This window comes from Scyliorhinus canicula, chromosome 13 (genome assembly GCF_902713615.1).
Source record: "Scyliorhinus canicula chromosome 13, sScyCan1.1, whole genome shotgun sequence".
Classification (NCBI taxonomy): domain Eukaryota; kingdom Metazoa; phylum Chordata; class Chondrichthyes; order Carcharhiniformes; family Scyliorhinidae; genus Scyliorhinus; species Scyliorhinus canicula.
The window spans coordinates 10131190-10154972 of record NC_052158.1 but is presented as its reverse complement, the minus strand read 5'-3'; the positions used below and the strand labels follow the sequence as shown (position 1 = coordinate 10154972).

At 48.9% G+C, this 23783-nt stretch overlaps 1 protein-coding gene across 1 annotated transcript in view; it reads right to left on the bottom strand.

The window, feature by feature from the left end:
* LOC119976467 overlaps window positions 1-23783 on the bottom strand; it is a 223851-nt gene that overhangs the window by 153209 nt on the left and 46859 nt on the right. The window contains 3 exon segments of the mRNA XM_038817005.1: window positions 18029-18157; window positions 19657-19728; window positions 20603-20758. Of these exon segments, the coding sequence (XP_038672933.1) occupies window positions 18029-18157; window positions 19657-19728; window positions 20603-20758 (357 nt within the window).

Sequence of the window (23783 nt, the reverse complement as noted above, 5' to 3'; positions counted from 1 at the left end):
TCGAGAAGGGCTGGAGGCAGCTCAACATAACTGGACTTTGCCACCAACCAGGATCCAGATTTCTATTTATTAGGGTTTCAGGATGATGGCACGGCAGAGGGGGGTGCTTCAGTGAAACTTTGGATGAATCCTGCATATTGCTCGATGATCCTCTCATGCCTTTTGTCTTTTCAAGCTCCAGGAACAGTTATGTTATCCAACTACTCATCATTAATCCTCAACTTTGTTCCCTTGTTATTATGCTTGTTAATCCCAGAGCTGAAGGGGTTGGATTACAAGGAGAGGTTGAGTAGACTGGGACTGTACTCGTTGGAATTTAGAAGGATGAGGGGGGATCTTATAGAAACATTTAAAATTATGAAGGCAATAGATAGGATAGATGCAGGCAGGTTGTTTCCACTGGCGGGTGACAGCAGAACTAGGGGGAATCGCCTCAAAATAAGGGGAAGTAGATTTAGGACTGAGTTTAGGAGGAACTTCTTCACCCAAAGGGTTGTGAATCTATGGAATTCCTTGCCCAGTGAAGCAGTTGAGGCTCCTTCATTACATGTTTTTAAGGGAAAGATAGATAGTTTTTTGAAGAATAAAGGGATTAAGGGTTATGGTGTTCGGGCCGGAAAGTGGAGCTGAGTCCACAAAAGATCAGCCATGATCTCATTGAATGGCGGAGCAGGCTCGAGGGGCCAGATGGCCTACTCCTGCTCCTAGTTCTTATGTTCTTATGCTCCTGATTTCAAGTTACTGCCTTTTATTCTGACAAGGGCTATGAGCAGAGAAGCGTTTTTACCCTGCAGAAATCAGGATTGTACATGTCCTGGAATGACATGGCTTATGTATGAGGAGCGATTGACTCAGTTATGATTGTATTTGTCTGGAGTTCAGAATAAGGGGGAGATCTCTTAGAAACCTATAAAATTGCAACAGGGCTAAACATTGTAGATGCAGGAAGGACATTTCTGATGGTGAGCGTGTCGGGAACCAGGGATCACAGTCTGAGACTTCAAGGTAGACCATTTAGGGTTGAGATGAGGAGACATTTCTTCACCTAAAGAGTGGTCGGCCTGTGGAGTTCGCTACCATAGAAGGCAGTTGAGGCCAAAACATTTGTATCCTGGAAAATAATTATGGGGGAGGGAGGGACGATTCAGTTGTTTACGTGTCTGGCATTATTGGAGCAAGGCAAATATATAGAGTCCTAGAGTAATAGAATATACAATACAGAAGGAGGCCATTCGGCCCATTGAGTCTGCACCGACCCACTTAAGCCCCCACTTCCTCCCTATTCCCGTAACCCAATAACCCCTCTCAACCTTTTTTTTTGGACACTAAGGGCAATTTAGCATGGCCAATCCACCTAACCTGCACATCTTTGGACTGTGGGAGGAAACTGGAGCACCCGGAGGAAACCCAAGCAGACACGGGGAGAACGTGCAGACTCCACACAAACAGTGACCCAGCGGGGAATCAAACCTGGGACCCTGGCGCTGTGAAGCCACAGTGCTATCCACTTGTGCTACTGTACTGCCCTTATGCTGGTGCATGCCCTGGTGTGGTTGCCTAATGCTTCGAAATCTCGCCTTTCTTGGATAGGTCTTCTATATTTACTTGGCTGGGCGGGTGGTAACAGTGTTTGCTTGATTACTTGGTTCGTGGAATGTACGGTGGGCATATCATTCTGATGTTAGAGAAAATAGGTGTATGCCCATTGATGGGCTGCCCCTAAGTGGCACCATTGGGGTGGCTAGGGATAGTGGTAGTTTGTTTTACTCAATGTATAAGAGCGATGGAAGTATCCTTGTCCTGTTGGCCCCTGTTCTAGTGTATCGTTGATCTTAGCCTAGCTCACTTAAGTAGTTGGGTTAGCAGTATCTCTATCTGGATCAGGTGTAGTTGGGTTAGCGGTATCTCTATCTGGATCAGGTGTAGTTGGGTTAGCAGTATCTCTATCTGGATCAGGTGTAGTTGGGTTAGCAGTATCTCTATCTGGATCAGGTGTAGTTGGGTTAGCAGTATCTCTATCTGGATCAGCTGTAGTTGGGTTAGCAGTATCTCTATCTGGATCAGGTGTAGTTGGGTTAGCAGTATCTATATCTGGATCAGGTGTAGTTAGGTTAGCAGTATCTCTATCTCGATCAGGTGTAGTTGGGTTAGCAGTATCTCTATCTGGATCAGGTGTAGTTGGGTTAGCAGTATCTCTATCTGGATCAGGTGTAGTTGGGTTAGCAGTATCTCTATCTGGATCAGGTGTAGTTGGGTTAGCAGTATCTCTATCTGGATCAGGTGTAGTTGGGTTAGCAGTATCTATCTGGATCAGGTGTAGTTGGGTTAGCAGTATCTCTATCTGGATCAGGTGTAGTTGGGTTAGCAGTATCTCTATCTGGATCAGGTGTAGGTGGGTTAGCAGTATCTCTATCTGGATCAGGTGTAGTTGGGTTAGCAGTATCTCTATCTGGATCAGGTGTAGTTGGGTTAGCAGTATCTCTATCTGGATCAGGTGTAGTTGGGTTAGCAGTATCTCTATCTGGATCAGGTGTAGTTGGGTTAGCAGTATCTCTATCTGGATCAGGTGTAGTTGGGTTAGCAGTATCTCTATCTGGATCAGGTGTAGTTGGGTTAGCAGTATCTCTATCTGGATCAGGTGTAGTTGGGTTAGCAGTATCTCTATCTGGATCAGGTGTAGTTGGGTTAGCAGTATCTCTATCTGGATCAGGTGTAGTTGGGTTAGCAGTATCTATCTGGATCAGGTGTAGTTGGGTTAGCAGTATCCCTATCTGGATCAGGTGTAGTTGGGTTAGCAGTATCTCTATCTGGATCAGGTGTAGTTGGGTTAGCAGTATCTCTATCTGGATCAGGTGTAGTTGGGTTAGCAGTATCTCTATCTGGATCAGCTGTAGTTGGGTTAGCAGTATCTCTATCTGGATCAGGTGTAGTTGGGTTAGCAGTATCTATATCTGGATCAGGTGTAGTTAGGTTAGCAGTATCTCTATCTGGATCAGGTGTAGTTGGGTTAGCAGTATCTCTATCTGGATCAGGTGTAGTTGGGTTAGCAGTATCTCTATCTGGATCAGGTGTAGTTGGGTTAGCAGTATCTCTATCTGGATCAGGTGTAGTTGGGTTAGCAGTATCTCTATCTGGATCAGGTGTAGTTGGGTTAGCAGTATCTATCTGGATCAGGTGTAGTTGGGTTAGCAGTATCTCTATCTGGATCAGGTGTAGTTGGGTTAGCAGTATCTCTATCTGGATCAGGTGTAGTTGGGTTAGCAGTATCTCTATCTGGATCAGGTGTAGTTGGGTTAGCAGTATCTCTATCTGGATCAGGTGTAGTTGGGTTAGCAGTATCTCTATCTGGATCAGGTGTAGTTGGGTTAGCAGTATCTCTATCTGGATCAGGTGTAGTTGGGTTAGCAGTATCTCTATCTGGATCAGCTGTAGTTGGGTTAGCAGTATCTCTATCTGGATCAGGTGTAGTTGGGTTAGCAGTATCTATATCTGGATCAGGTGTAGTTAGGTTAGCAGTATCTCTATCTCGATCAGGTGTAGTTGGGTTAGCAGTATCTCTATCTGGATCAGGTGTAGTTGGGTTAGCAGTATCTCTATCTGGATCAGGTGTAGTTGGGTTAGCAGTATCTCTATCTGGATCAGGTGTAGTTGGGTTAGCAGTATCTCTATCTGGATCAGGTGTAGTTGGGTTAGCAGTATCTCTATCTGGATCAGGTGTAGTTGGGTTAGCAGTATCTCTATGTGGATCAGGTGTAGTTGGGTTAGAAGTATCTCTATCTGGATCAGGTGTAGTTGGGTTAGCAGTATCTCTATCTGGATCAGGTGTAGTTGGGTTAGCAGTATCTCTATCTGGATCAGGTGTAGTTGGGTTAGCAGTATCTCTATCTGGATCAGGTGTAGTTGGGTTAGCAGTATCTCTATCTGGATCAGGTGTAGTTGGGTTAGCAGTATCTCTATCTGGATCAGGTGTAGTTGGGTTAGCAGTATCTCTATCTGGATCAGGTGTAGTTGGGTTAGCATTATCTCTATGTGGATCAGGTGTAGTTGGGTTAGCAGTATCTCTATGTGGATCAGGTGTAGTTGGGTTAGCAGTATCTCTATCTGGATCAGGTGTAGTTGGGTTAGCAGTATCTCTATCTGTATCAGGTGTAGTTGGGTTAGCAGTATCCCTATCTGGATCAGGTGGAGTGAATGTTCGGTGGGCTGGCGGGGGAAAGATCACTCTCCCACTTTTGGGGCTTCTGGACTACTCTAATTTTCCAGAGTCGGTTCCTCTGGGCGTGTAATATTCTCTTGGCTGTGGAACCTGAGTGTGAGTGCTTTGCTTCAGTGTCGTCTTCCTTAGGTTGGATGGACGAGTAGGTCACACTCCTCAAAGTGGTTTTGTTTAGGGAATTACAGACTGTTCTCCTTCTTGAGCCTTGTGCTCCCTCGTGTGTGTGAGTGGGGGGGAGGGGGGCAGTATCCTGTTTCCTATGAGGTTATGCTGTTCTGTTCCTGGTATCCTTTTGCAAACCTGCACATTGATATACCACATCTGCCGTCTGTTGGTAAGTCTTGGTGGTCCTGTCTCCCTGAGGTTTCCTTTCTTTATCTGGGTGGGTGAGGTGCTGATGCAGGCCTTGATTTATTATATTTAATTCAGAGGATTTCCGCATCTTGTCAGAAGAAGGAGAATTCTATCTCTGCCCAAAATATCCAGTTGATTTCTGCCTTGACAATTCCTCTTCTCCTCGCTGGTAGAGCTTCCTTGGTGGGAAATGGTTTAGGTTTTCTGGTGATAGCGGGGTCTGAACGGTGCATTTGATATGGCTGCAGAGTGAGGTTTGTTGTCTTGTAAGAATTGTTGGTTAAGTGACTCCTATATACGAGAGTGTACTCTCCATGCCACGTCTTGTACCAGTGAATATATCCTGATGTTCCCCTATTTCTGGGTATCCCTTCATTGCTTCCAGGAATTGGGATGCTGATTTCTGTCCTAATTGTTTGTATTTAACCCCACAAGGTATGCATATTGTGTAGTTCTGCCTTTGTTTTCCTGTGGAGGAGGACACACACCACGGTGCCATGACCTTATTTTGTTATCCTGAGATCCCCTATTCTTTATAGTATCCTTTCATTACCCATCCAAAGAAGACATTGATTAGAACAATTCAAATTATTTATCTTTAAACCATTTGTCTGAGCACAGCGGAAGGCACTGGATACTGCAAGGGCAATGGGCCCTGACAATATCCTGGCAATAGTATGAAGACTTGTGCTCCAGAAATTGCTGCACCCTTAGCAAAGCAGTCCCAGTGCAGCACTACACTGGCATCTACCCAGCAATGTGGAACATTGCCCAGTTGTGTCCTGTGCACAAGAAACAGGACAAATCCAACCCAGCAAATTACCGCCCTATCAGTCTACTCTCCATCATCAACAAAGTGATGTAAGGAGTCATCGACAGTGCTATCACATGGCAGTTATTCAGCAATAACCTGCTCATGGAGCTCAGTTTAGGTTCCGCCAGGGTCACTCAGCTCCTGACCTCATTACAACCTTGGTTCAAACATGGGCAAAAGAGTGAATGCCAGAGGAGAGGTGAGAGCGACTGCCCTTGACATCAATGCAGCATTTGACAAGTATAGTATCAAGAAGCCATAACAAAACTGGAGTCAATGTGAATCTGGGGGAAAACTCCGCACTGGTTGAAGTCATACCTGGCACAAAGGAAGATGGCTGTGGTGTTGGAGGTCAAACATCTCATCTCAGCTCCATCCCTGCAGGAGTTCCTCAGGATAGTGTCCTGGGCCCAACCACCTTCAGCTACTTCATCACTGACCTCCCTTCCATCATAAGATCAGATGCGGGGATGTTTGCGGATGACTGCACAATATTCAGCACCATTTGCAACTCTTCAGATAATGAAGCAGTCCATGTCCAAATGCAGCAAGACCTGGACAATATCGAGGCTTGGGCTAACAAGTTACATTCGCACCTCACAAGTGCCAAGCAATGACCATATCCTACAAAAGAGGATCTAACCACCGCCCCATGACATTCAATGGCATTACCATCACTGAAACCCTACAATCAACATCCTGGGAGTTACCACTGATCAGAAATGGAATACTCTCCACTTGCCTGGATGAGTGCAGCTCCAATAACACTCAAGAAGCTCAACACCATCCAGGACAAAGCAGCCCGCTTGATTTCTCCTCCTTCCACAAACATTCAATCCTTCCACCACCATCGAACAGTGGCAGTCGTGTGTACCATCTACAAGATACACTGCAGTAACTCACCAAGGTTCCTTCGACAGCACCTTCCAACCCACGACCCTCTAGAACAGGGGTGGGCAAACTTTTCCGTGCAAGGGCCACATTCAGAAATTCACAATTTTAAAGGGCCGCATAGTATATTAAGTAAAATAATTACTTCACCCGGTTATGATTCTGGGCGCCTCATATAGAACATAGAACAGTACAGCACAGAACAGGCCCTTTGGCCCTCGACGTTGTGCCGAGCAATGATCACCCTACTCAAGTCAACGTATCCACCCTATACCAGTAAGTAACCCAACAGCCCCCACCATTAACCTTAAAAAAAAATTTTTTTTTTAAATGACTTGGTGGGCCGCATAAAGACCTTTGGCGGGCCGCATGCGGCCCGCGGGCCGTAGTTTGCCCACCCCTGCTCTAGAAGGACAAGAGGAGCAGATACCTGGGAACCCCACCACCTGGAGGTGCCCATCCAAGTCACTCACCACCCTTAGAAATATATCGCTGTCCCTTCATTGTTGCTGGGGCAACATCCCGTAACTCCTTTCCTAACAGCACAGTGGGTGTACCTACACCTCAGAGACTGCAGCGGTTCAAGAAGGCAACTCACCACCACCTTCTGAAGGGCAACTAGGAGTGAGCAAAAATTGCTGGCCTAACAGCGACACCCAGATCCCATGAAGAATTATTTTTAAAATTGCTGGTCTTTTCTATATGTATAATTGGAATGATGATTACGCTGTACTGTACTAGATTTTGGAGATTGGAAAATGGAAAGACTTCAATGAAAATATTCATTGAAACACAGATGTAATGGGAAGGTATATTTAACAAAGTGTGATATGCTTTTTAACGAAAATGTGATGCGGCTGATCAGTACATGTTTAGGTGAGGGTGCCGTGTGTGAGAGGCCTCAGGGATCACATACCAAAAATCTTTGAGGTCACTGGGCAAGTGGGTGAAGATGTTTAAAAAGCCCATGGCATTACAGAATTTGCAACTGAATTCGTAGGCAACAGAAACAAGGAGGTTCTGGTGAATCAATTTGGAGATTTCTGCTGGAGCATTAAGTCTATTTCAGAGCAACGCACTTGGGGTTCCTAATGAATATTTTGCATCTCTTTTCATAAAAGAGGAACAAAGCAAACATTGCAATTAAAGAGGAGGAATGCGAAATTGTGGTTGAGATATTTTTAGTGAAGGATTAAATATTAATGCTTTTAGCGTTGTTAAAAGTGGATAAATCACCAGGCTGCTTGGAGAAGCAAGGAAGAAATAGTGAAGAAATAGATCATTTTCCAATCTTCTCTGGTTAAAGTTGTGGTATCAGCCGGCCAAAGTATTGTGAATGCTTTACTGTCCCTCCAAAGGGAAAAGGGAATAGTCTGATTCAGTAAAGGTTAGTCAGCCTACAGTGGGTGCTGGGCACCACATCTCAATTATTGGGCACAGGAGGGCAGCACAGTGGCGCAGTGGGTTAGCCCTGCTGCCTCATGACGTCAAAGTCCCAGGTTGGATCCCGGCTCTGGGTCACTGTCCATGTGGAGTTTGCACATTCTCCCTGTGTTTGCCCTCACAACCCAAAGATGTGCAGGATAGGTGGATTGGCCACACTAAATTGCCCATTAACTAGAAAAAATGAATTGGATACTCTAAATTTATTATTTTTTAAAATATTGGGCACAGTAGTGGTCTACATGCCTAATTACATATGTAAATGCATTATAAGCAGTTCAGAGAAGGTTTATTAGACTAAAGTCATGAATTGACGGGTTTTCTTATGCAGAAAGGTTTGAGTTAGGTTCTTAGCCACTGGCGTTTCGAAGAGTAAGAGGCAATTTGATTGAAACATTTAAGATGCTGAGGGGCATTGACAGAGGGGATGTACAGAGGATGTTTCCTCTTCTAGGAGAGTCAAGAAATAGGCGTCACTGTTTAAAAATAAGGGGTCACTCATTTAAGACAGAGCTGAGGAGGAATATTTTCTCTCAGGAGGTTGTGATTCTCTGGAATTCTGTTCCTCAAAAGGCAGTGCAAGCAGGATCTTTGACTTTTTAAGGCAGAGTGAGGTAGATTATTGATTGACAAGGGGTCAAAGGTTATCCTGGATAAGATTGCAATCAGATCAGATCAGCCATGATTATTGATTGACGTAGCAGGCCCAAGGGGCCGAGTGCCTACTCCTGCTCTTAATTCTCGCCTATTCTGAGAGAAGTACTTTTGGAAAGGCATAAATTAATCAAGGACTGTCGGCATACATTTGTTCAGAGAAGAACGTATCTGAATACCTTGGTTGAATGTTTTGGGTAGGTTACAAGGAAGGTCGATAAGAGTAACACGTTTAAGGTACTCTCCATGGATTTTAGCAAGGCTTCTGACATAGTCCCAGCGAAGAGAATGGTTAAAAAATTAAACATTAATTAAAAGCTATTTAATGTTTTTTTTATAAATGTTTTTTATTCAGTTTTCATGTTTTATATTGAACAAATTACAAATTGTTAGAGAGAGAGAAAAAAAAAGAACACGCAAAAATTAACATATATATTTACAGGTAAGCGTCTTCGTAATAATAACTGTGGCCTCCCCCCTTTAGCCGGCATACATATTTTACATTCCCCAATATGGCCGAGGCACATGTTTATTGGCATTTATTTACAGTTTGGTTTTGGGCCTTAGCTAGCCATCAAACCCCCATAACGAACCCGTAGCCCCCCCCCCCCCCCCCCCCCCCCCGGCAACCTTCCCCGATTCCCGTCCATTTTCCCCTGATTCTTGGCCACCCGACTATTCTTCCTCTGGTTCGTTGGCCACAAACAGGTAAACAGGTCCCGGAACAATTGCATGAATGGCTCCCACGTTCTGTGGAAGCCGTCGTCCGACCCTCGGATGGCGAATTTGATTTTCTCCATTTGGAGAGATTCCGAGAGGTCGGACAGCCAGTCTGCAGCTCTGGGCGGTGCTGCTGACCGCCAGCCAAACAGGATTCTACGGCGGGCGATCAGGGAGGCAAAGGCAAGGGCGTCCACCCTCCTCTCCAGGAATAGATCTGGCTGGTCTGAAACCCCGAAGACCGCCACTATCGGGCATGGCTCCACCCTCACCCCCACCACTTTGGACATAGCCTCGAAGAAGGCTGTCCAGTACTCCACAAGTCTGGGGCAAGACCAGAACATGTGGGCGTGGTTGGCCGGGTCTCTTTGGCACCGTTCGCATCTGTCCTCCACCTCCGGGAAGAACCTGCTCATAGGGTTTCTTGTTAAGTGGGCTCTATGTACCACTTTTAGTTGCGTCAGGCTGAGCCTTGCGCACGTGGAGGTGTTGACCCTATGTAGTGCTTCGCTCCAGAGTCCCCACCCTATCTCCATCCCCAGGTCGTCCTCCCATTTCCTTCTTGTTGCGTCCAGTACGGTGTCGTCCCTTTCTACCAGTCGGTCATACAAGTCACTACAGTTCCCTTTCTCCAGGATACTTGCGTCCAGTAGGTCTTCCAGTAGTGTCTGTCGTGGTGGTTGTGGGTACGTCCTTGTCTCCTTTCGTAGGAAGTTTTTGAGTTGTAGGTACCGTAGCTCGTTCCCCCCAGCTAGCCGAAATTTCTCTGTCAGTTTGTCCAGTGTTGCGATCCTGTCGTCCATGTATAGGTCCCTGACTGTCAGTGTCCCCCCGTCCTGCCTCCACCTTTTGAAGGTGGCGTCAGTCAGTGCTGGTGTGAACCTATGGTTGTTGCAGATGGGAGCCTTGTCCGACATTTTGTTCAGGCCAAATTGCTGCCGCAGTTGGTTCCAGGATTGGAGGGTGGCTGTCACCACTGGGCTGCTGGAGTGTTTTTTGGGTGGGGATGGGAGTGCTGCCGTGGCGAGGGCCCGGAGGGAGGTCCCCATGCAGGAGGCCTCCTCCACGCGCATCCACTCGGCTTCTGGCTCCTGGATCCATCCCCTTACTCGCTCGGCTGTTGCCGCCCAGTGGTAGAATTGTAGATTCGGGACAGCTAGCCCCCCCCCCCCCCTGGATTTTGTTTTTTGTAGGACCTTCTTTGGGATCCTAGCATTTTTACCCCCCCCCCCCCCCCATACGAACGTCATGATAAGTTTGTCCAGCACTTTGAAGAAGGCCTTGGGGATGTAGATCGGAATGGATCTAAACAGGAAGAGGAACCTGTGCAATACGTTCATTTTGATCGTCTGGACTCTCCCCGCGAGGGAGAGCGGGAGTGTGTTCCATCTTTGCAGGTCCTTTTTTACTTCCTCCGTCAGGCTGGTGAGGTTCCATTTGTGGATCCCTTTCCAGTCATGGGCTATTTGGATCCCCAGGTAGCTGAATTTATGTCGGGACAGCCCCTTTAGTGCTGTGCAGGTTAGGTGAATTGGCCAGGCTAAATTGCCCTCAGGGTCCAAATTTTCCTTAGTGTTAGGTGGGGTTACTGGGTTATAGGGATAGGGTGGAGGTATGGGCTTGGGTAGGGTGCTCTTTCCAAGAGCCGGTGCAGACTCGATGGGCCGAATGGCCTCCTTCTGCACTGTAAATTCTATGAAAGCCCGAACCGCTCCAGTACCTCTATGAGGTATTTCCATTCGACTCTGTCGAAGGCCTTTTCTGCGTCCAGGGAGACGATCACCTCTTCTGTTCTCTCCCCGGAGGGGGTCATTATCACGTTCAGCAGGCGCCTGATGTTCGAGGTGAGCTGTCTACCTTTGACGAAGCCCGTCTGGTCCTCTGTGACCACCTCAGGTACACAGTCTTCTAGCCTTTTGGCTAGGATTTTGGCCAGTATTTTGGCGTCTGCGTTCAGCAGAGATATGGGTCTGTATGACCCACATTCCGTTGGGTCTTTGTCTTTCTTAGGTATTAGCGAGATTGAGGGTGCTAATGTGGGTGGCAGTGTGCCCCGAGCTAGCGAGTCTGTGAACATCTCCCGCAGGTGCGGGGCCAGCGCTGTAAAGCTATTTAATGTTAACTGGAGTTCTGCGGGGCTCAATTCTGGGTCATTTAGTATTCATGATATATGTATCAATGCCGGGGTCAATATTTTCAGATTATAGGAACACTGGCCGTGTGCTTAATATTGAGGAAGAAAGCTGTGGCCTGCTGGAAGTCATGAATGGACTGGCCAGGTGGACTAAAAAGTATAAAAGGAAATTAGTTCGGTGACGTGCAAGGTAATGTATGCTGGGAGGGCATATTCCAAACGTGTAACTAGATTGCAAAGAATACTAAACTATTGATCATTAGAGAAATTATTACAAAATAAATGTAAAGACCAAAACAGCTGATTCTGTGCTTAACGTTCCCACAAATTATATTTAAATCCCGCCATTCAGAACACTTCCTACGCCAGAAAAAAAACTTTATAAATTTCATAAAGGCTTTGGCTATGATTAGCAATGTGGCAAACTATCTCTCCTCATCCTTTCCTGCCAAGGTCCACATCATCCACTTCCACTACCAGGGGTTGTTCTCAGCTGGTTCCATTCCTGCCCATGCAGTCGTGGCTAAAATGGCTCATCTTCCTGCTCCCCAAGGATCTATCTTTGGCCCTATCATATTTCATAGGTTTATTGAACATCTCAGAGACAATGTTAGTTTCCACACACACGGTGACCACATCCAATTCTATTTTACCTGCACATCTGTGGGGCAGCACGGTAGCACTGTGGACAGCACAATCGCTTCACAGCTCCAGGGTCTCAGGTTCGACACCGGCTTGGGTCACTGTCTGTGCGGAGTCTGCACATTCTCCCCGTGCGTGCGTGGGTTTCCTCCGGGTGCTCCGGTTTCCTCCCACAGTCCAAAGATGTGCAGGTTAGGTGGATTGGCCATGATAAATTGCCCTTAGTGTCCAAAATTGCCCTTAGTGTTGGGTGGGGCTATTGGGTTATGGGGATAGGGTGGAGGTGTTGACCTTGGGTAGGGTGCTCTTTCCAAGAGCCGGTGCAGACTCGATGGGCCGAATGGCCTCCTTCTGCACTGTAAATTCTATGATCTCTCAGCTGCTGCAATGTTTGTTTAACAGTCAATGCTGGATGGACAGACATTTTCTTTCACCATGACCTCGGCTCATTTGCTGTCATCCACCTTTTATTAATCCCCTGAACTGACTCTTCCAGTGACGCAGTGGTCACACTCCCATCTTCCATTGTTCGCAATGTTGAGGTCTGCCAATATGTACTGTCCCCATCCAATTTGCCGACAGCGTCATTCTCTCAAACTCCCTGCACTCACTGATTTACATCGGCTGACCATTCGACAAAGCATCATTTTATAAAGATTACTCTTGCTTTCTAATTTTTTTGGGGCATCAATCGTCCCAATCTCTGTGCCTGTGCTGCTCCTGCCAGCCCTTTGTGTTGAAGTTAAAGATTGGTCCTGATCATACTGGAAAGCGGAGCAGGCTCGAAGGGCTGAATGGCCTCCTCCTGTTGCGATTTCTTGGCCTCTCCATCCCAAATTGCGGCTGTCAGATCCGCCTCTCCCTCTAGTCTGATTTCCTCCCACACTCCAGACTGAAAGCTAGTGATTCCAAACAAACCTGTTGGACTTTAACCTGGTGTTGTCAGACTTCTTACTGTGCGCACTGCAGTCCAATGCTGGCATCTCCAGATCACACTCTAGACTGACACCACCCACATCACACTCTAGACTGACACCGCCCACATCACACTCTAGACTGACAACGCCCACATCACACTCTAGACTGACATCGCCCACATCACACTCTAGACTGGCACCACCCAGATCACACTATACTGGCACCGCCCACATCACACTAGACTGACACCGCCCACATCACACTCAAGACTGACACCACCCACATCACACTCTAGACTGACACAGCCCACATCACACTCTGAACTGACACCGCCCACATCACACTCTAGACTGGCACCGCCCACATCACACTCTAGACTGACACCGCCCACATTACACTCTGGACTGACACCGCCCACATCACACTCTAGACTGACACCGCCCACATCACACTCTGAACTGACACCACCCACATCACACTCTGGACTGACACCGCCCACATCACACTCTAGACTGACACAGCCCACATCCCACTCTGGACTGACACCACCCACATCACACTCTGGACTGACACCACCCACATCACACTCTGGACTGACACCGCCCACATCCCACTCTGGACTGACACCGCCCACATCACACTCTAGACTGACACAGCCCACATCCCAATCTGGACTTACACCGCCCACATCACACTCCAGACTGACACCGCCCACATCACACTCTGGACTGACACCGCCCACATCACACTCTGGACTGACACAGCCCACATCCCACTCAGGACTGACACCACCCACATCACACTCTAGACTGAGACTGCCCACATCCCACTCTGGACTGACACCACCCACATCACACTCTAGACTGAGACTGCCCACATCACACTCTGGACTGACACCACCCATATCACACTCTGGACTGACACCACCCACATCACACTCTGGACTGACACAGCCCACATCACACCCTGGAATGACACAGCCCACATCACACTCTGGACTGACACCACCCATATCACACTCTGGACTGACACAGCCCACATCACACCCTGGAATGACACCGCCCACATCCCACTCTGGACTTACACCGCCCACATCACACTCTAGACTGACACCGCCCACATTACACTCTGGACTGACACCGCCCACATCACACTCTAGACTGACACCGCCCACATCACACTCTGAACTGACACCACCCACATCACACTCTGGACTGACACCGCCCACATCACACTCTAGACTGACACAGCCCACATCCCACTCTGGACTGACACCACCCACATCACACTCTGGACTGACACCACCCACATCACACTCTGGACTGACACCGCCCACATCCCACTCTGGACTGACACCGCCCACATCACACTCTAGACTGACACAGCCCACATCCCAATCTGGACTTACACCGCCCACATCACACTCCAGACTGACACCGCCCACATCACACTCTGGACTGACACCGCCCACATCACACTCTGGACTGACACAGCCCACATCCCACTCAGGACTGACACCACCCACATCACACTCTAGACTGAGACTGCCCACATCCCACTCTGGACTGACACCACCCACATCACACTCTAGACTGAGACTGCCCACATCACACTCTGGACTGACACCACCCATATCACACTCTGGACTGACACCACCCACATCACACTCTGGAATGACACAGCCCACATCACACTCTGGACTGACACCACCCATATCACACTCTGGACTGACACAGCCCACATCACACCCTGGAATGACACCGCCCACATCCCACTCTGGACTTACACCGCCCACATCACACTCTAGACTGACACCGCCCACATCACACTCTGGACTGACACCGCCCACATCACACTCTGGACTTACACCGCCCATATCACACTCTGGACTGATACAGCCCACATCACACCCTGGACTGACACAGCCCACATCCCACTCTGGACTGACACCGCCCACATCACACTCTGGACTGACACCACCCACATCACACTCTAGACTGACACCGCCCACATCACACTCTGGACTGACACAGCCCACATCACACTCTGAACTGACACCGCCCACATCACACTCTAGACTGACAATGCCCACATCACACTCTAGACTGACACCACCCACATCATACTGTAGACTGACACCACCCAGATCCCACTCTAGACTGACAACGCTCACATCACACTCTAGACTGACACCACCCACATCACACTCTAGACTGACACAGCCCACATCACACTGTAGACTGACAACGCCCATATCACACTCTGGACGGACACCACCCACATCACACTCTGGACTGACACCGCCCACATCACACTCTGGACTGACACCGCCCACATCACACTCTAGACTGACACAGCCCACATCACACTCTGGACTGACACCACCCACATCACACTCTGGACTGACACCGCCCACATCACACTCTGGACTGACACCGCCCACATCACACTCTGGACTGACACCGCCCACATCACACTCTGGACTGACACCGCCCACATCACACTGTAGACTGACACCACCCACATCACACTCTGGACTGACACCGCCTACATCACACTCTAGACTGACACAGCCCACATCACACTGTAGACTGACACCACCCACATCACACTCTGGACTGACACCGCCTACATCCCACTCTGGACTGACACAGCTCACATCACACTCTAGACTGGCACCGCACAGATCACACTCCGGACTGACACTGCCCAGATCCCACTGTGGACTGACACTGCCCACATAACACTCTAGACTGACACCGCCCACATCACACTCTAGACTGACACCGCCCACATCACACTCTGGACTGACACCGCCCACATCACACTCTGGACTAACACCGCACACATCACACTCTGGACTGACACCACCCACATCACACTCTGGACTGACACAGCCCACATCCCACTCTGGACTGACACCGCATACATCACACTCTGGACTGACACCGCCCACATCACACTCTGGACTGACACCACCCACATCACACTCTGGACTGACACCGCCCACATCCCACTCTGGACTGACACCGCCCACATCACACTCTGGACTGACACCACCCACATCACACTGTAGACTGACACTGCCCACATCACACTCTGGACTGACACCACCCACATCACACTCTGGACTGACACCACCCACATCACACTCTGGACTGACACAGCCCACATCACACCCTGGTCTGACACAGCCCACATCCCACTCTGGACTTACACCGCCCACATCACACTCTAGACTGACACCGCCCACATCACACTCTAGACTGACACAGCCCACATCACACTCTGGACTGACACCGCCCACATCACACTCTGGACTGACACCGCCCACATCACACTCTGGACTGACACCGCCCACATCACACTCTGGACTGACACCGCCCACATCACACTCTGGACTGACACCACCCACATCACACTCTAGACTGACACCGCCCACATCACACTCTGGACTGACACCGCCCACATCACACTCTGGACTGACACCGCCCACATCACACTCTGGACTGACACCGCCCACATCACACTCCATACTGAGACCGCCCACATCCCAATCTGGACTGACACCGACCACATCACACTCTAGACTGACACCACCCACATCACACTCTAGACTGACACCGCCCACGTCACACTCTGGACTGACACCGCCCACATCACACTCCAGACTGACACCGCCCACATCCCAATCTGGACTGACACCGCCCACATCACACTGTAGACTGACACCACCCACATCACACTCTGGACTGACAACGCCCACATCACACTCTAGACTGACATCGCCCACATCACACTCTAGACTGGCACCACCCAGATCACACTATACTGGCACCGCCCACATCACACTAGACTGACACCGCCCACATCACACTCAAGACTGACACCACCCACATCACACTCTAGACTGACACAGCCCACATCACACTCTGAACTGACACCGCCCACATCACACTCTAGACTGGCACCGCCCACATCACACTCTAGACTGACACCGCCCACATTACACTCTGGACTGACACTGCCCACATCACACTCTAGACTGACACCGCCCACATCACACTCTGAACTGACACCACCCACATCACACTCTGGACTGACACCGCCCACATCACACTCTAGACTGACACAGCCCACATCCCACTCTGGACTGACACCACCCACATCACACTCTGGACTGACACCACCCACATCACACTCTGTTGATGAACAACACCAACAATAGTAGAACCGTCCTTCACCCCCCCTCAGCTCAAACTTCACTTTTACAGGGTCAGGGTCAGCCCCCTCCCCCCCCCTCCCCACCCTCCCCCCCCCTCCCCCCCCTCCCCCCCCCCCTCCCCCCCCCCTCCCCCCTCCCCCCCCCCCTCCCCCCCCCCCCTCACCCCCCCTCCCCCCTCCTCCCCTCCCCCCCTCCCCCCTCCTCCCTCCTCCCTCCCCCCCCTCCCCCTCCCCCCCCTCCCCCCCTCCCCCCCTCCCTCCCTCCCCCCCCCTCCCTCCCCTCCCCCCCCCCCCTCCCCCCCCCCCTCCCCCCCCCCTCCCTCCCCCCCCCCTCCCTCCCCCCCCCTCCCCTCCCCTCCCCCCCCCTCCCCCCCCCTCCACCCCCCTCCCCCCCTCCCCCCCCCCTCCCCCCCCCTCCACCCCCCTCCCCCCCTCCCCCCCCCCCTCCCCCCCCCCCTCCCATCTCGTCATCCTGGAATTCCAGCCTGCCTGTACGATATAGTCATCCTGGAATTCCAGGCTGCCTGTGCGATATAGTCATCCTGAAATTCCAGGCTGCCTGTACGATATAGTCATCATGGAATTCCAGCCTGCCTGTACGATTCCTGCTTCAAACTGCTTTCAGTTTCTATGTTATTGCGCTGCTGACTCGCCTGAATAACGTCACCGAGTGATCAGGAGATTGTATCTGAGAATTGCAATTGTATTGACATTTATATATTGGTCTATAAACTGTAAACCGTTTTTTAAACTTTCAAACACTATTTTGGCCAACTTAACTTTAAATTACAGAAGAACTTTCCCCTCTTAATTTGACACAACTGAATATCACACTTGCTGATTGGACTTTACACTTTCCCTCAGGAAAAACATTGAATTCTCCTGGAACCATTTGAAATTATCCCTGGCTCCTGAGGGATAACTTCAATTATTTTTCCCTTCCCGTTTGTGTACTTTTTAACTCCAGAACTGCCTTTCACAGGGAGCATCTTTCCCGAAGACTCTGTCTCGCACAAACCAGACTAATCTTCCAGCCTCGTTTCAAATCCTCTTGAATTTCAATCAGCGCCTGAATTCCCACCCACATTCCTGTGTGTTTAACCAGATCGACTTTTAACATCCAGTGTAAGGAAGATTTCAGCTGATCCTGCGATTGGGAGAGAAAATAAAGAATGAAAGTGTCAGAGCAAGAAAATGTGAGAAAACTACCAGGTCATAAAATATTTTCCCTTTTACCTTGTAGATTTCAACAGCTTCATCGATGAGCAGGAAGAGTTGCTCACTGTGTTCGTATGACTTTTATCATCCAGCTGCTCCCGATCACCCAGATCCCGACAGACTCCATTGTCTGTGAGATTCACTGAAATTTACTAAAGCCAAGCAACCCGATCCCAGAATGGGTTCCTTTGGAATCTCCCTTTCCCACTGTCTATCTCCATGGCAACATGAATCATACGAGTCTTGTATCCAAGTAGAGATGATGTTAGCAATTCCTTAGACCCCCAACGCTGTTCTTTTTGGAATTAAGTGAACAACTTCAAGTATAGCTGTTTACAACCTGATATTCTCAATACCTTGAAGACGGACAGTCTAACGGCTGTAAACACAGGCGCTGCTGAAATTACCTTCAACTGTTTCCGAACAAAACAATCCCGGTCTCACATTAATCATTAACAGACACCTCACCCAGGGCTGGTGTCAAATAAATATCAGAATAGGTTGTATGGCCCACTTCATCAGACCCTAAATTCTCAAAACATAAACTTAGAAACCTCAGTTTTGTAACGCTTACAGCAGCACAAAGGACAAACAGGTTTAATGTTCGGAGAGAGGTAGTTGAAGAGGGAAGCTTCGTGGATATATGTCAGTGGGGGAGAGGGAGGGAGAACAAAAATCAAATACTGTGGATGCTGGACATCTGAAACGAGAACAGAAATACTGTAAATATTCAGCAGATCCGGCAGCATCTGTGGAGAGATAAACATAGTTTATATTTGCAGACTGGGACCTTTCGGCAGAACAGAGAAAAGTTAGAGATATTGGGATTAGTGTCAGGGCGAGGAGTAGGTTTAAAGCTAGAATGAGAATGAGGGCGAGGAAGAGAGCGAAGGTTGCATGTTAATGTCAGATATTTTGAGGATGTGAAGGGGGTTACTGTTAGGGTGAGGGTTAGATGGTGACCTTATAGAGGTTGGGAAAGTGAAAAGGGGAGAATGGGAAGAAGAACAAAAGGGAAGGTCTGTAATAGGGTGGAGAACAGGACAGTTTAAAGGTTTCATAGTGAAAGGAGAGAGGGAGTGGTAAAGGTCTGGTAAGAAAATAATATATGTGACTAGAGGGTGTGTAAAAGACAGATGAGCAGCCTCCGGAGTACAAAGTAAAGTATTTTTTTATAAAGTGAAAACTAAATAAATCAACTAAATGGACATGGGAAGAATGGGAGCAGAGATTGTGATCTAAAATAGTTGAACTCAGTGTTGTGTCCAGGAGGCTGTAAAGTGCCCAGGGGGAAGATGAGGTTCTGTTCCTTGAGTTTGTGTTGAACTTTATTGGAACACTGCAGCAGGCCAAGGACAGAACGGTCAGAGTGGGTGGAAGGTAGAGAATTAAAATCACTGGTGAGTGGGATCTCACGATCATACTTACAGTCTGAATGGAGGTGTCTGTGAAACACTCAGCCAGGCTTTCTTTAATATCCCCAGGGTAGAGGAGACACATCTTGAACAGCAAATACAGGATATTTAATTGAAATAAATATAAATTAATCAGTGGTTCATTTGGAAGAAGTGTTTGGAACTTTACACAGTGAGAATGGTGGATGTTAAAGGGCAGGATTTACACCGTCTGTGTTTATGATTTGTTCTGTATGTGTTGGGCGTAACTAAGTAATAAACTACCTGAAACGCTAACTCTGTTTCTCTCTCTACCGATGCTGCCTGACCTGCATTTCCAGCATTTTCTGTTTTTATTTCAGATTTCCAGCCACGACAATATTCTGTTCTGACTTTTCCCGGTCTCCTGGACCATACCAGCAACCACCCCACATTCCCCCACCAACCACCCCCTTCCCTTTACCCCACCTCTCAGCAAACATCACCGAAAAGATATGAACTGTCCATTCGTGTCATTATTACTTTGTGTTGTTTCTGTGAGTAAAATAGCTGCTGCTTTTTCGTATGAACTCAAAACTTCCGCAGTTACAAAGAGCACCGCTGCCACCTGCTGACAGAATGTCGGTGCTGCAGGAAAGAATTCCCCAGCCCGAGAAATGGGGAATTCTTTGAAGGTTCACTGACACGATGGGCCGAACGATCTCTTTCCATTGTGACATCATATTGTGATTGTTGCGTCACTGAGATTCAAATCCACATTTTCAATGCTGACTCAATTCAATCCCATGATTTGATTCTATGTTTGATGACCATCATTGGGAAAGATCAGTTATAAACTGTCACGTTAATATACACAATGTTGTGACAAATGTCTACTCATCAGGATCCCCTATTCCTGTGTCAGAGTTGATAAATGCTGAAGCTGGTTCTGGATTGAGCTACAATCAATCTGATTGACCTCTGGACATTTTTGCACCAACAGAACGATTTAAGTACAGGAATGGGAAAAAACAAGTGATTGGAGAACTCAGCAATCGGATCGGATCGCTCTCAGTCTTGGTATCAAATCTCTGCTTTGGGAAAGTCTGCTGCAGCCCTGGTTTGTCGCTGCTTCTGGTGAATATTGCAACGGGAATCTGTTTGCAAATATAGAGAAACTACACTACACCTGAAATACGTGTACAGTTCTGGTCTCCTTATTGAAGGGAGGAGATATGTCCCTTCGGGTGACTACAAGGAAGGTTCCAGACTGATTTATGGGGCGATGGTTCTTGCGGTTTAGACATGTTACAGCCCTCTGGACTTAACATTGAGTTCACCAACCTCAGGCTGTGAACTCTCTCCTCCACCTTTACCACATTTTTATTTCTATTGATTTAGTTTCATTTCTTCCATAGATCTGTTTTTCCCTCACCATTGTCCCCCTTTCCCCCACCCCACTCCCCTTGGGCCACCTGGTCCCTGTTCCAAGTTGTCCTTTGACATGCTTACATTTGTTCGGCCATTAAAACATTCGAAGCTCTTTATGTGTCAATATCAGAATCCTTACCCTGATCACCCCCATTCATATTCCCTTGGTCTTTCTGTCCAAAATCTTCGTCAATCTCCACCTATCACTGGTCCTCTATCCAGCCCCAACACTCCTCGCATCTCCCCCACCCCCTCTCCACAACAACAGTCTCAATCTGAGGGAGGAATGTTGTCCAGGACATTGGGAGATCTCCCCCCTTTAGCGTGGGTTCTGAAACAGCCACTTGAGGCAGAGGTGGCCTTGGTTTAATATCCCACAGGAAGGACTGAGCTCCCCCCGTGTCTGCGTGGGTTTCACCCCAACAACCCAAAGATGTACATGGTAGGAAGATTGGCCACTCTAAATTGCCCCTTAATTGGAAAAAAATAATTGGGTACTCTAAACTTATTTTAAAAAAGGAAGGACTGAGCTGGTGGAAGATAGGCACAGGAGTGGGCCATTCAGCCCCTCGAATCATTTCCACCTTTAAAGTAGATCATGGTTTGTGACTTCTGGTAGCTGCCATGGTGTGAGTGGTCGCACATTTGGCAGCTCCAGCTCAAGGCTGCTTTTTCAGACCTTTCCTCCATTTGTCGGCTGGATGTTTTATGGGAATAAAGGTGCAGGGGTGACTGGAGAAAAGTTTAACTCCACTGGTGGGGCTGGAGGATGGATCCATGGACCAGAAGTGGGTTGAGAAGAAAGGAGGAGTTGGAGCAAGAGAATCTTCATGCGACACAAGGCAAGATGGTGGAGGGTAAAGGGTCTGCCTTGCCTGCCCAGTAGCCGACGGAGTAACTGGTGGACTTCTTAAATGAGAAGTTTAGCCGACAGAGGAGGGAGGCCCAGGAGGACCTAGCCAAGGTGGTGGAACCGTTAAAGTGGGAATTGACCGTGTGGAGCAGAGGTCGGAGTCCCAGGGCCAGGCTATTCGGAAAGTGGAGGAGGCGGTGGGGAGCTCGAGGAGTAGCCGCCTCGTTGGTGATGAAGTGGGTCTGATGGGAGAGACCCAGAAGTGGTTAAAGGAGAAGGTGGAGGACCTGGAGAATTACTCCCGGAGACAGAATCTAAGAATCATGGGGATGCCTGAAGGCATCAAGGGAGTGGACACTGGCACCTATGTAGCCAAGATGCTGGAGACGTTGATGGGCGAGTGGGCCTCTGACCAGCCGCTGGAGGTCGACTGAGCGCACAGGGTGTTGATGAAGACGCCACAGGCGAATCGGATGTGGCCGATGGTGGCGCGTCTTCACCTGTTCCTGGACAAGGAGAAAATACGGAGATGAGCGAGGCAGGAGGGGTGATGCACCTGAGAGGGGAGTGAGCCTCAAGTGTATCAGGACCTGGGCGTGGACCTGGCGAAGAGGAGAGCCTGGTTTAATCGGGTGAAGGCTGCCCTCTTTAAAAAAGGGGGTGAAGTTTGGGATGTTGTACCCGGCCCACCTCTTGGTGACTTTTTATAACTGAGAATCTTATTTGGCACACCAGAGAAGACAATGGGAGTTTTTAAGAGACAACAGACTGGCAGGAGAAGGAGGGCATTTACCTGTGTAGGAGGTGTGAGGAGATGGGGGCTTTTCCTGTCCATTTTTTCTTGTTTGTTGGAGAACATTTCTCCTTCGAGATGTCTTGTTGTGTTGAGGGTGAGTGCATCTTTTATCTTGTTTCATTGCTGTTTGTGAGGAGCACAGGCGGGAGGGGAGAGGAATCGGCAGGGGTGGGAGGGTAGGAGGCTCAGGCAACTTGGGCTGGGGCTGACAGGCTAGCTGGGTGGGCCAGTTAACAGGAGCGCAGTGGGGGGTGATCAGGCGGTCAGTAAAGCACAGGGGGATGGGGGTTGTTGTTTTGTTCGGGGGAAGGGGGGGTGGTTACAGACATAGATGTTGTTGCTGTGGCCTAGCATGGGAGGGAGCGGTGACAGTGGATATCCGAGGGTGGGCCTGGAGGGTCGCGTGGAATGGGCCGGAGCTGGCCTAAGAAGGTGTATGATTGATCGGTAGCGAGGGGGGCACGGTGCCCCCAGACTAGGCTGGTCACATGGAATGTGAGGGGGCTGAATGGACCAGTTAAATGGATGTGTGCGTTCGCACATCTGAGGAGCTGGAAGGCGGATGTGGCTTTTTTACAAGAAACACACTTGAAGATCGGGGATCAGATAAGGCTCAGGAAAAGGTGGGAAAGGCAATTCTTCATTTGGGATTAGACATGAAGACGTGGGGGGGGGGGGGGTAAGAGTGGTGACAGAGCTGGTAAATAACTGGTGGCATTTGAGGTGGGGAATATCGTAGCAGATACGGGGGGGGAAGGTTGGTGATGGTGGGTGGGAAGCTGGAAGGGATGCCGGTGGTCCTGGCAAACGTTTATGCCCCAAATTAGGACAATGTGGAGATGGAAACCGTTTATCAAGTGCTTCAAGAATAGTTAAGAAGTCATCAGGGAGGTGGGGGGGGGGGGGGGGGGGAGGGGGGGGGGGAGGGGGACATTGGAGGCAGTGTGGGTGGCGGGTAACGGTAGGGAGGATGGGGCATGGGATGTTGGTTATTTTTGTTATGTGATTTCTTGTTTATTCTTTTTGGTTCTGGTTGAGTTTGAGATATATATATATAAATGCCTTAATATAAACATTTAAAAAAATAGATCATGGTTGAGTT